We start from the raw sequence: 14921 nt of genomic DNA on the forward strand, positions 1-14921 counted from the left end.
TTTAAAATTTTGCTTGTTTATTAATCTATATAAATTGCAAAAGTGAATAACAGCACTTGCACAATGAAATAGAATAGATAATCAGTAGCTTCTATTCTTATATTGTTGTGCAATTTTATAGTGGCCATGAATTTTGTAAATTGGATTATATTACAGATTCATCTAATTGATTCACTTTAGCTAACAGTTATGACTTGTGTAGTTAACTAGTAATTTATTTTTGTATAATTGAATTTACGCACTTTACCTAAAAATTACTAGCAATTTACAGGTTTAATGAAAAGATATTTCAAAAGAAATATATCATCGGTTGATGGAGAAACTTCAAGTCAATACATTTCACAACCTAGCTTGGCACCTTCAATGCCCATAAAAATCGATATAATTGATCTTCCATCGGAACCCGCTAATAGAAAAAGAATTTTAGACTATGATCCTAATCAAAGAGAAGAAATAAAAAGACTATATTGGCAAAGAGGACCATGTCAACCGGGTGGTCATTTGTTTCCACAAAAAGTAATAGGCTCAAAGGAAAGATGTTTTGTGTTTACTTGGTTTAAAGAATATCATTGGTTGGAGTATAGTGTAAAGGCGGACAAAGTTTATTGTTTGTGTTGTTATTTGTTTAGAGATATAGTAGGAAATCAAGGTGGAAGTGAAACATTTGTGTCTTCCGGATTTAGCATCTGGAGTAAAAAGAAGAGATTTGATACTCATGTTGGTGATATTACTAGCTTTCACCATAGAGCACTCCAAAAATGTGAAGATTTAATGAAACCAAAACAATCTATTGCTTATGTTTTTCAAAGGCAAAGTGAACGTGACAAACTGTTAGATTCTTAATGTTTAATACACTACCATTTCGTGAGTCATGATGAGAGTGAAAACTCTATCTATAAGGGACTTTATTTGGAAACATTAAATTTAATCGCGAATCAAAATGAGGTTGCTAGTAAGGTTCTATTAAAAGCACCCAAGAATCGTAAGTTGGTGTCTCCTAAAATTCAGAAAGAAATAGCTAATTGTTTTGCAAAAGAGATACTAAAATCTATATTTGAAGAAATTGGTCAAGATGTGTTTTCCTTGTTGGTTGACGAGTCTAGTGACATATCTAAAAAGGAGCAAATGGCCGTGGTTTTAAGATATGTTGATGCACGAGGACTGGTTCAGGAGAGATTTGTTGGCGCTTAAAGCTGCCATCGATAACTTTTTTGCTGAACATAATGTGAGTTTGAAACAGGTATGGAATCTTTATTTACTTACATGTGTTTAATCTACACTTGTATGTTTATTACTTTATTAGTTATGAGTTTCTTGAATTAATAATAGTTAAGAGGCCAAGGTTATGATGGAGCAAGTAATATGCGTGGAGAGTTCAATGGATTGAAAGCTTTGATTTTAAAAGATAACAACTCAGTATATTATATACATTGTTTCGCTCACCAGCTTCAGTTAGTGGTTGTGGCAATAGCAAAACACCATGAGGGTGTCAGGAACTTCTTTGATATGCTAGGTGTGATCGTTAATGTTGTTTGTGCATCTTGTAAACTGAAAGATATGATTCGAGAAAGTTACAAGAATAGAATACAAAAACAAATTGGGAAGGGTGAAATTGAAACAGGGTCAGGGCTTCACCAAGAGCTCTCTCTTATACGAGCAGGTGATACATGGTGGGGATCTCATCACAAAACAATATTAGGTTTGATTTCTTTGTTTCCGGAAGTTGTGGAGGTGCTTGAGTATGTGAAAGAAGATGGTAACAATCCTTTAAACCGACGTCAAGTTAAGATATTGTGGAAGCGGTTTCATTGGTGAATGGAACAACAAGTTCATTGCAAAAGTTAAGAGAAGATGGGTTTGGTGAAATATTGGAGCGTGCCTATTGCTTTTGTGAAAAACATAAGCTTGAACGTGTGAATATGGATGAAGTTTATATTACATCAAGAAACCGAAAGACCAACATGACCAATCGCCATTATTTCGAATTTGATATCTTCAATACTGTTTTGGATATGCAAATTCAAGAATTTGGTGATCGTTTTGGTGAGGTAAGCACTGAATTACTTTCTAATATTTCCGCTTTGAGCCCGCGTGATTCGTTTTCGATGTTTGATAAGAAAAAGTTGATGAATTTGAGTAAGATGTACCCTTGTGATTTTACTCATACGGACAGGGAAAAACTTGATGGTGAACTTGATGTATATTATGATATTATACGATGTGATGAGAAATTTGCTAGTTTGAATGGGATCACCGACTTTTCTAGATTAATGGTGGAAACTGGAAAACATATTTCATATCGTTATGTTTATCGATTGCTAAAGCTAGCTTTAGTTTTGCCTGTTGCAACTGCAACTGTTGAGAGATGTTTTTCTGCAATGAAGCTCGTGAAATCCGAATTACGAAATCGAATGGGTGATGATTTTTTGAACGACTGTCTAATTGGTGCCATAGAAAAAGAAGCACTTTTTAATACAAAAGATGAATCCGTAATGAAACGCTTTCAAAAGATGGAAGATCGAAGAGGACAGTTGAACTAGCTAGGAGGCTACTTGTTATCTTTTGTATTAACCCTAGTGTTAATATGGTTATTTTGACCCTTCCTACTTGTTTTTGCTCTATGTATTTTGAACTCGTCTTCAACGTATATTTTGTTGTACATAACCTTAGTTATATTGTTAATAAAGTTATAGTTTATGGCTTATTTTTTTTTTTTTTACTATTATGTGCACCCAGTGTGTATGAATCCTAGATCCGCCACTGGCTCTTATATATGATATAAGTGTTAGTTGGCCATACTCTTACATATCAAGATTAACATAAGTGTTACACTTCGGATTGCAATCCAAAAACGGTTGCAAGTTAACAGTATACACTATATACATAATGTTTTTTAATTCTCATAGCCATATGATCACCTTCTAATCTCATAAGTATTACCACTTCTAATCTCATAACCATATGATCACCTAAAGTGCTAGAACCTATGAAATCCTACTGAGCAAAAAAAAAAAAAAAAATTAATACTTAGAATTGTTATTGTTACTATACAATAATTCAATTTAACTAAAGTATGAAACAACCCAACCCGTATTCCATACGATAAATTTTTTTTTAATACACATTTACGCGCCAATTAAATATGTAAACCATTCTACAAGTTCCATTTAAATGTACATCAATTTAAATGTTTACAAAAGGCACGAAGGCCATTAATTAAATTTTATACAAGTTTGACCCACTACAATGATAGTTTATAATCCAAACGACACTCGAGCACGGTTTGGGGCTAAACTACCCAAAACGTTAGGCCAACTTCAAAAAGCTAACACCAAAAGCACCCCCTATCAACATAAACGGGAGACAACTAATCCAACCGTATGCCCTTACCCTTGTCCAAGCCGGAACCTATAAAATGATAAACAACGAGAGGGTAAGCAATGCTTAGTGAGTGCAACAATTATACATACATATATATAACCTATCCATTTGCAATCACAATACCAAATACCTCATACGAACTTTTAACTCAAATAGCATGTCAACATACCCGTAACACTAACAAGTCATACATTATCACACCACTTCGTTAGCATATACTCAACTCAATATATATATATATATATATATATATATATATATATATATATATATATATATATATATATATATATATATATATATATATATATATATATATATATATATATATATATAATATGCTAAACAAAACAACAATCTCAATATGGTTAACCAATATCGCTATGGTGCTACCGGCTCGTGGTTCACACCATACGCTTTTGAGTCATACTCATTTATAGTGCTACCGGCTCGTGGTTCACACTCGATGCTACCGGCTCGTGGTTCACATCTTAGTTTATAGTGCTACCGGCTCGTGGTTCACACTCGATGCCACCGGCTCGTGGTTCACATCCTAACCCACACATGTTATGGCACTACCGGCTCAGTGGTTCATACCATAACATTCACAAATAAATACGCTATATACACATACGTATAATTACTCCACTCACCTTGTCATAAGGATGATGATTTATGTAAAGACCTCGACCTTATCCTCCCAAACAAAGTCTTCAACATTTGGTCCCATTGCGATGATCGACTCCAAGTAATGTCCTTAACATGAGCAAATGCACAGCGGAAGACTTAATTTGTACCTGAGAATAACATGCTTTAAAAAGTCAACATAATGTTGGTGAGATATATAGGTTTGATAGTAGCAGCGTTATAACTATGGACCACAAGATTTCATGTTTATGCATAATACACTCCTCGTGTATAGAAAAGCAGTTGAGCACTTGGTAACCATACTTAACTAAAAGTCATCGCAGCATATTCTTAAATAAACCCTACACCGTACCAAGTGTAGTAACGAGAACGAAGTACTGTGCAACCGTTAAATGCTGGTCGTCCAGCCCGGTTGGGGATGTCAGCCCGATAGATCTATATTAATATAAATGATATTTTTAATATAAATGATAACTTATAACAATAAGGGTAGTTTTTATGATAAGGACACTATTATTAATTTTAATAAAAATAATAATAATAATAATAATAATAATAATAATAATAATGATAATAATAATAATAATAATAATAATAATGATGATGATAATAATAAAAATATATAAAAAGTTTATACCCCTTTAAGTGATTCTGTAAAAAGATTTGCACGCGATGGGGCTCGAACCCACGACCCCTTGATCACCCGTTAGCACCTTAACCAGCTGAGCTAATGCTCAATCTCAGACTAAACCCACATAGGAAAATTTATAAGCTCGTATTTAATTAATCTTCATCTCTTCCAACATACACAATCGAATCCAACTCAGACCCCAATCAATAACAGATGAACAAAAAGTGTTTTGAATTCATAAATAAAACAGAAGTGTCTACTACTGATTTCCCGATGTATTTTCAACAGAATAAAAAGAAGATTTCGCTGTAACAGAAACGTTTATACAATATAAACCCAAATTCTATTTCGAAATTCAAATGTGTTTTAGCCAAAGTTTAAAACATGAAAAAGATCATAAATCGTTCCTAAAAACTTTCTCCATTATTAATTTAACTGGAAATAACCTCTAAATTTCGAATTCGAATTTAAAAGGACCGATTGACTTTTTATTTTCAAACTTTGTCTCCATAATTCAAGATCGATAGAAGGATTTAGGATGTGAGGTTTTACAGAAAGATTAACTAGATGAGTACTATCCTAATTGCATTTACAAATTTTGGTAAATCGTTCGATTCATAGTTTTTGTCAAAGAGGCTGGAAACAGGGACAGACGGCTTCCCTTTTGTTTTTTTGTTTTTTTTACAATTAGCAGAAAAACAGATAATTACCTCATACGATTGATCGGTATAGCTAGCAATATATAAACGATAAGTTTTGTTTTGTAGTAGAAAAGCATCGACCTAAAATCACAGGCAAACAGAAATAAAGCAGGAGCTGATAATAACAGATATATATATTTATTAAATCACGCGTTTTTGTATATATAAACCGAATATCCATAATTAATTAATATTAATAAAATTATAATGAATTGTATTGTATATAATCTATTGTATCTGATTTTATAAAAATTATATAATCTGATTTTATATATAATCTATTGTATCTATTTTATGTATAATCTATTTTATTAATTAAGTATATTAATAAATATTATATAAACAAAAATCATAAATAATAATAATAAAAACAACTAAAATAATAATTAATATTTACAAATAATATTATTAAATGATATTAATAATGAATAATAATAAAAATATTTAGATGATGAGTTTAATGATAATAATAATAATAATAATTTATAAAGTTTTATAACAATAATATTATAATATAACAATATTAACTATTAATTATAATGATACTAATAATATTAGCAATATTATTATGCTAATAATTTATATATATCAAATTCGTATCTTTATAATATTATTACCAATATTAGTATTAATACTGAAAGTAACAACAATACAATTTTATTTGTAATTACATTTAATATATTAACCTTATATTTTGTTAAATATATAATACTTATCTTACACAATAACACAATTAAATAATTAATATTCATATATTTATATGTATATATTAATTTCGTACAAATGTCACCTATCTTACACATAATTGTTCATGAATCATCGGGCATGGTCAAAGGGTAACTGATTATCCGAAAATAGATTTTAGACTTTCTAGACTCAATATTACAGATTTTGCTTATCGTGTCGAAACCATATAAAGATTAAGGTTTAAATTTGGTCGGAAATTTCCAGGTCGTTACAGTACCCACCCGTTAAAGAAATTTTGTCCCCGAAATTTGGTGAAGGTTGTCATAAATAACAATAGGAATGTGTTCATGACATATATGAGGTAATAATGAAGTTTGATAGATATAGATAAAACGTTTCGATCATGTGAAGCGTACGAGTGAAGCTATCACAAAAGAGTGAAATGAGTAGTATGGAATCGTTTTGACCAATGTCGTATTCATGATTGATTTCCGGATTTTAAGGGAGTTATGGAAAATCTTACGTAATAAGATTAGGTTCTTCGACGATCTTTAATTTAATGCGGCAAATCTGTTTTGATTTCTTTGTCGGATATTTCACTATAAAACTACCTCCTTCGTTTCCTTATTTCCATATCCCACATCTTCTACTCTTTCGCCTTATCCCTTCCTTAAGTCATTCGTCAATATGCTTCATCCGATTCTAATTCTTGATATACTCTTAATTTTCACATTCGTCATTCTTCTATTTCATCTACCACCGGAGAATTTTATTTACTTCTACTATTATCTTGGGGTAATAGTGTTTTTAATCTTCCCGTGCCTTTACGTGGCAATACGTTTTGATATGCACGGTTTGTAGTTTCAGGGTTGTTGTTAGGTTTTATATCTTTCCTTATATTTCGATGTTCCTACTCCTGTCTTCTATAATCATTGTCATCCACAGTTAATGTTCTCTCTTATTTGCTGCGGTTCATGCTTCTATTCTGTTTTGGAGCTCCATTTTTTTCGTTTCCTCTTCCCGTCCTCGAGTCAAGCTAATAATGATCCGGAATTCGTAGGCATGAAATTTGGAATGAACATAGCTAATGCTCTTAGAAAGAAATGGTAATAGCACGAGTTTGATTTGTCAATTTACCAGAATACCCTGGAAAAGATAGAACTATCAAGGTGATATGTTCCTAATATGTTTGGAGATTAGATAGAATGTAAGAGCCGTGTAACATGGCACATGATGATGGTACTGTAAATCATCACATTCCATTAGGAATTCAACATGACTTACTGTAATATAATGAAGTTGATCAAGTTTCATCATATTATACTAATTCACGCATCAGTTCCCAACACTGCTTCAAAACATTCATATTTTAAACTTGAAGATTTCAGAATTTAGAAACTAACACAGTTTCTTTTATGTTGTAACGCAGATATTACGGGGAGATAGATGATTGCAGATAGGAATAGTTGTGAAAATATCTTTAGAAATATGGAGAATATGTATAGCGGAAAATATGAAGATATCTTATAATATCTAAGATAAGATGATGATGAATAATATCATCTGAAAAAGTTTAGAATAAGGAGTAGGGTTCATACTGACGGTTTCAACAGACACTGAATCATTTGCATTATTTGAAGGCAGGTTCATTCCTTGTATTTGTTCTTTGTTTCCTTCACGGTTAGCTCAATCCATTTTTTAGCACTAAATTTTCTATCGAGCGTTCCTAACATTCCCTTCTTTATCATCAAACTTTTGGCCATTTAGGCCATCTAAAATTTTACTGTTTCCTCTGCATTTAATGCAGTCATATCTGAATCGTCGATTATCAATCCGAGGTGTTTTTGGGCGAATTGTGTTTTTAGATGATTAAATGCTGATGATAACATGGCGGAGTATGAAAGGTTCCCCAGTAACGATGAGGAAAACCAATCGTATATATCAAAGTTATAATAAGACTTATTCGAATGAAAGGTCGAAGTTGTTCTGCTGAAGCTGTGACAAAATTGGCTACTTTGAAAAGGAATCGTAAGGTTGTTTTTGCTAATAAATGCTAAAGAATTCGTCGCGGTACGTGTTAAACTATGACTTTGGGTTCAAGAGTTTTTCATGTGTATAGATCTTTTCTTCTGTAGATGAAGTGCGGTCGGTTCAACTTCTCGATTGAGGTATTTTCAAGAATCCTGATAGGTTTGTACGCGGATTGTAAACGTCGAGATACAAATGAGGTTTAGGATGAAATCAAGTGGCAAACTTGAAGAATTGTTTAGTTTCATATGTTATAATCAATATTTTAATTCATTTTAATTGTCCAAAGTTAGCAGTCCAATAGTCCAGTTGTCCACTAGTCCAATATATTCATATATAATTTAATATATAATATTCGAATTAATTAATACGTATCGTGACCCGTGTACCGGTCTTAGTATTGATCACAACTCAAACCATATATATATTTTGAAATCAACCTCAACCCTGTATAGCCAACTCCAACATTCACATATAGAGTGTCTATGGTTGTTCCGAAATATATATATAGATGGGTCGATATGATAGGTCGAAACCTTGTATACGTGTCCCGTTATTTAAAGGGCGTAAAATAAATAACAGAACTTAAATGACAATAAATTAAATTGCGATAAAATGTAATACGGAATTAACAGTTAGCTAGGAACAGTTAACTAGGAACAGTTAGCGTGGATTCCTAACAGAATTTCTCATAATTAATTTGTTTGTTTCTAACACTTTTTATTTTGTCCAATGTTTTCTTCATTATGCCACTTGTTGGATTCTGATAGATAAAAATCCAAATATGAAATTTGAATAAAAATGGTTATTCGGTGGTGAACAGATACGAATATCGGTGGTTGTAAGTAGAATAGCAAATGACCGTTGAATCAGATTCGAAGAATATACACTGTAACTTATTAATGTGAGATCTAAACATTCCTCGGGTACTACCTACCCGTTAAAATATTTTCATCATTAACAGTTTGTACGAAAGAATTTTTAATTACAATCTTTATGAAAATATACTTGTATATATATTTTCTTCAGATGTAATCATGGATCTAATGAGTCAATAAGATATTAAATTTTTTTTTTTTTTTTTGATTTATCGTTAATACTTGATTACATGATCTCTAAAACATTAAAGATTACATAATTACCATGTCGAACGAAGATAAATGAGATAGAACGATAAGTAAAGCGAAGATAATCGATATAGAATGATATGTAAAACGAAGATCATACTCGAAGTACAGATGGTGATATTGAGGCGTGTAATGCTGATATTCGAGGTACAGATTGTGATGTTGAGAGTTACGGTGCGGTTATGGTTTAGGGATGATAAGGGTACTGTCGACGTCGATGATGGTGGTACTGATTATGCTGCTGGTGCTCGTAACCTTCGCACCATGTTCTCCAAAGCCATTACTCGAGCACGTAGTTCGTTAACTTCTTATATTATGTCGAGATAATTGACGATTGAAACGAGCGGGTGAGTAAGATTCAAATATAGGTTAATATATAATCGTGACGAGATACTCTAGAAATGAGAGGGTAAATGGTTTCTCGAACAGGTTCGCCGGTAAGTGCTTTCAGGTTCATCGCCAAGAGGACAATTTGGTGGATGGAAGGGATCACCCTCTTCATGTCTCCAGTGACTTAGTATATTACGAACCCACCCCCAATTCATCCAGAATAGATGATGGGAGATTGGTTGATCCATTCCGGTGACGCTGCCTTCGGAGCTTGAATGAAAATCCATATCGGCATAGCTGTCATAATCTGAGGAATTCGAACTAGATGCGGAATCCATCTTGTATAATCGGAAAAAATGAATTTTTGGTATGAAATAGATTATAGAAGTTAGATTTGGTACTCTTCAATACATACTTTACATATGTATATATAATACCAAAATCCCGTAAATTACGGAGAATCTTTGAAAAGATGTCAACTAAAGTCCAAAGTAACAGATATGCTAAGATATGAATTTTGTCTATATACTATCGATGCACTAAATGCAGTAAGACGTGTCTAGACTTATGAATGATAAGCAGGCAATTCCCTAAGGATGATAAGCAAATAATTTACGACTAGAAATGATAAGCAAAACTTTTGACATGCAGGCACGGTCGAAGTCCAGACTCATTAATGTATCCTAACAGCTACTAGTTAGACACACTAATGCAAGACCTGGTTCACTAAGACCACCGCTCTGATACCACCTGTAAAGACCTCGACCTTATCCTCCCGGACAAAGTCTTCAACATTTGGTCCCATTGCGATGATCGACTCCAAGTAATGTCCTTAACATGAGCAAATGCACAGCGGAAGACTTAATTTGTACCTGAGAATAACATGCTTTAAAAAGTCAACATAATGTTGGTGAGATATATAGGTTTGATAGTAGCAGCGTTATAACTATGGACCACAAGATTTCATGTTTATACACAATACATTCCTCGTGTATAGAAAAGCAGTTGAGCACTTGGTAACCATACTTAACTAAAAGTCATCGCAGCATATTCTTAAATAAACCCTACACCGTACCAAGTGTAGTAACGAGAACGAAGTACTGTGCAACCGTTAAATGCTGGTCATCCAGCCCGGTTGGGGATGTCAGCCCGATAGATCTATCAACAGGATTCGCGTTTACGCTCCTCACGTAATTTGCAGTTACCAAGTATAAAGAGATATGCCATGGTACAACTCAACCAAGAATTTATTTTTGATCACTTGTGTCCATAACGTAAATCATTTATAAAAACAGCGCATGTATTCTCAGCCCAAAATATTTAGAGTTTAAAAGGGACTATATACTCACCATTCTGTATTTTGTCGTAAAAATACATATAACATCATTGATCAAGTGTAAGGTTGGCCTCAGATTCATGAACCTATAATAATTGTATATATATATATATTAACACACATAATGGATTTACATAAATTCCTTTATTATAATGTATTAATTTATATATTTTAATTATATATAAATTATACTAATTTCTATTAAAATAAATACTTATATTATATTATATTTCAAATTATATGTCATATATTTTTATGTTGTATATATATACTTAAACAATTAATATCTATATATATTTAGTTATATGAAGTAAATATAGTTTTAAATAACTAGTAGTTAGTTGATAAAATAAAGTTGATAATAATAAATAAAGAGTTATTTTATTTTGTAATGATAATATTAATAATAACAAAAAGATAAATTATAAAAATGATATTTTTAATATAAATGATAACTTATAACAATAAGGGTAGTTTTTATGATAAGGACACTATTATTAATTTTAATAAAAATAATAATAATAATAATAATAATAATAATAATAATAATAATAATAATAATAATAATAATAATAATAATAATAATAATAATAATGATGATGATGATGATAATAATAAAAATATATAAAAAGTTTATACCCCTTTAAGTGATTCTGTAAAAAGATTTGCACGCGATGGGGCTCGAACCCACGACCCCTTGATCACCCGTTAGCACCTTAACCAGCTGAGCTAATGCTCAATCTCAAACTAAACCCACATAGGAAAATTTATAAGCTCGTATTTAATTAATCTTCATCTCTTCCAACATACACAATCGAATCCAACTCAGACCCCAATCAATAACAGATGAACAAAAAGTGTTTTGAATTCATAAATAAAACAGAAGTGTCTACTACTGATTTCCTGATGTATTTTCAACAGAATAAAAAGAAGATTTCGCTGTAACAGAAACGTTTATACAATATAAACCCAAATTCTATTTCGAAATTCATAGTTTTTAGATTAACTAGATGAGTACTATCCTAATTGCATTTACAGATTTTGGTAAATCGTTCGATTCATAGTTTTTGTCAAAGAGGCTGGAAACAAGGACAGACGGCTTCCCTTTTGTTTTATTTTTTTTTTACAATTAGCAGAAAAACAGATAATTACCTCATACGATTGATCGGTATAGCTAGCAATATATAAACGATAAGTTTTGTTTTGTAGTAGAAAAGCATCGACCTAAAATCACAGGCAAACAGAAATAAAGCAGGAGCTGATAATAACAGATATATATATTTATTAAATCACGCGTTTTTGTATATATAAACTGAATATCCATAATTAATTAATATTAATAAAATTATAATGAATTGTATTGTATATAATCTATTGTATCTGATTTTATAAAAATTATATAATCTGATTTTATATATAATCTATTGTATCTATTTTATGTATAATCTATTTTATTAATTAAGTATTGTATCTATTTTATGTATAATCTATTTTATTAATTAAGTATATTAATAAATATTATATAAACAAAAATCATAAATAATAATAATAAAAACAACTAAAATAATAATTAATATTTACAAATAATATTATTAAATGATATTAATAATGAATAATAATAAAAATATTTAGATGATGATTTTAATGATAATAATAATAATAATAATTTATAAAGTTTTATAACAATAATATTATAATATAACAATATTAACTATTAATTATAATGATACTAATAATATTAGCAATATTATTATGCTAATAATTTATATATATCAAATTCGTATCTTTATAATATTATTACCAATATTAGTATTAATACTGAAAGTAACAACAATACAATTTTATTTGTAATTACATTTAATATATTAACCTTATATTTTGTTAAATATATAATACTTATCTTACACAATAACACAATTAAATAATTAATATTCATATATTTATATGTATATATTAATTTCGTACAAATGTCACCTATCTTACACATAATTGTTCATGAATCATCGGGCATGGTCAAAGGGTAACTGATTATCCGAAAATAGATTTTAGACTTTCTAGACTCAATATTACAGATTTTGCATATCGTGTCGAAACCATATAAAGATTAAGGTTTAAATTTGGTCGGAAATTTCCGGGTCGTTACAATTTAGCACTTCCGAGCTTCAACGCAATGTACCTAAATCATTAAGTGCACATTCAATTTCACAACTAGTGGGATTAACCACGATGCTCCCACTTGAGCATTTAATGACCCAATTTGCATTAAATGACTCAACTACACACAACCGCCCATAAATGGCCAAGACTCGACTTTAATCACTAAGGCTAGTGAATTAAAGTCTACTAACTTCAATTAACACAAACTTAGGGTAATCCATAGCCATTTCATCTAATTAGGTCAACTAGTACATTTTGACCCATTTTATATTACTTAGACTCACAATCAAGTCAAACTTACCCATTAACACTTCTTTCATAAATCTAAAAGTGCATTAGTGACTAACAACACCATTTGACACTTACAACCTCAAATCAAAAGGCTAAAACCCTAGATTGTGGCTATTAGGGTTTTATTACAACAACATAACCCAAATTCACCCATTTTACACCCAAATGGGTCTTACAAATCTCTAGTAACCAAAACCCTAGCCATTACCCAATTAAAACTTAAAACATAAAGTTAGAACTTACCAAGACTATCCTCTTGTAGCTAACAACAAGGAGAACAACTTTAATTCTTGCTCCTAGGTTTGATTCACAAATCTTCACCTTCAAATCCCAAGATTAATCTAAGTGGGTTTTGTGTTTTGGGAGAGAAATTGGAAAGAAAAGAGAAAAGGAAAAAATGAAATAAATGGATAAGTGGTGGAGATTTAATGCTCCATCAGATCCACAAGTCAAATTATCAAATTGCCCCTAAAAATCTCTTAAAATGAGCTAAGTCCGGAATCTGTCCAGCAGGATTGTTGCGGCGCGGCCAAATTCTCGCGGCGCGGCGTATAACAGGAAAACAGACCCTTCTTAACTCAACTTCTGATCCAGATTTCCTTTGTATGTCGCGTCGTGGCCCAGATCGCCGTGGCGCGGCATTAGCCTATGCCTGAACAGTTCGACTACCTAAAACACATTTCGATTTTATTTAATTCGTACACTTAAATCCCGCTTCCTATTTTTGCCTACCCTCAACAATAGTCTCACAAGACTTAACGCTATCAAAACCCATGTATAAACTTGTATATGCACCTATTATCAAGTGTATATATATATATATATATATATATATATATATATATATATATATATATATCTCTACACATATATCTATACAATTACGCATAATCTAGCGAGTTACAAAATGTACAAATGATTAAGTATGTACCTTTCAATATGTGCGGGAAAAACGGGATGTTACAACTCTCCCCCACTTAAATCGGAGCGCGTCCTCGCGATCCAAGCCGCATGACAAGAAGGAAGATAAACCAACACAAACTCTTCGGGCTCCCAAGTAAACTCGAAACCCTTACTCCGACGCCATTGAACTTTAAAAGTCCTAACCTCTTTATGCCTCAACCTTTTGACCTTCTCATCAAGTATGGCAATCGGTTCCTCGATATACTCTAAATTATTATTTAGCTCAATCTCATCTAATGGGACCCAAGATGAATCATCCGCAAGACACTTACGGAGATGGGAGACATGAAATGTATTATGGATCCCCGTAAGCTCTTCGGGTAATTCCAAACGATACGCGACTTCACCAACACGAGCTAAAACCTTAAACGGCCCAATAAACTAAGGAGCTAACTTTCCCCGTTTTCAAAATCGAATAATACCTTTCCATGGTGAAACTTTGAGCATCACCATGTCACCTTCTTGAAATTCGATCGTTCGTCTACATTTATCGGCATACGACTTTTGCCTATCTTGAGCCTTTTTCAAATGCTCTCGAATCATCTCAATCTTGCTATTCGTCTCTAAAACCAAATCGGTACTCCCGATTTCCTTTTGTCCCACTTCACCCCAACAAATCGGGGTTCGACACCTACGACCAT

General features: G+C 31.7%; 3 protein-coding genes across 3 annotated transcripts; all 3 read left to right on the forward strand.

Moving 5' to 3' along the window:
- The first annotated feature begins 276 nt into the window (after positions 1-276).
- LOC139869298 (uncharacterized) lies at positions 277-843 on the forward strand. The gene has a single exon (XM_071857611.1). The coding sequence runs from the start codon at positions 277-279 to the stop codon at positions 841-843; it is 567 nt and encodes a 188-aa protein (XP_071713712.1).
- A 301-nt stretch (positions 844-1144) lies between these two features.
- Positions 1145-1815, forward strand: LOC139869299 (uncharacterized). Its single transcript, XM_071857612.1, has 2 exons — positions 1145-1240; positions 1330-1815. Exons 1-2 carry the CDS (start codon positions 1145-1147, stop codon positions 1813-1815), a joined length of 582 nt encoding a protein of 193 aa, XP_071713713.1.
- Positions 1816-1919: 104 nt separating this feature from the next.
- Positions 1920-2540, forward strand: LOC139869300 (uncharacterized). The gene has a single exon (XM_071857613.1). The coding sequence runs from the start codon at positions 1920-1922 to the stop codon at positions 2538-2540; it is 621 nt and encodes a 206-aa protein (XP_071713714.1).
- Positions 2541-14921: the final 12381 nt, after the last annotated feature.

Source organism: Rutidosis leptorrhynchoides, chromosome 9 (genome assembly GCF_046630445.1).
Source record: "Rutidosis leptorrhynchoides isolate AG116_Rl617_1_P2 chromosome 9, CSIRO_AGI_Rlap_v1, whole genome shotgun sequence".
NCBI lineage: Eukaryota > Viridiplantae > Streptophyta > Magnoliopsida > Asterales > Asteraceae > Rutidosis > Rutidosis leptorrhynchoides.

Bases quoted from the DNA above. Each gene is read 5' to 3' on its own strand.
- LOC139869298 (XM_071857611.1), top strand. From the start codon at position 277: ATGAAAAGATATTTCAAAAGAAATATATCATCGGTTGATGGAGAAACT.
- LOC139869299 (XM_071857612.1), top strand. From the start codon at position 1,145: ATGTTGATGCACGAGGACTGGTTCAGGAGAGATTTGTTGGCGCTTAAA. The intron at 1,241-1,329 runs GTATGGAATCTT...AATTAATAATAG, and splicing joins ATAATGTGAGTTTGAAACAG to TTAAGAGGCCAAGGTTATGA.
- LOC139869300 (XM_071857613.1), top strand. From the start codon at position 1,920: ATGGATGAAGTTTATATTACATCAAGAAACCGAAAGACCAACATGACC.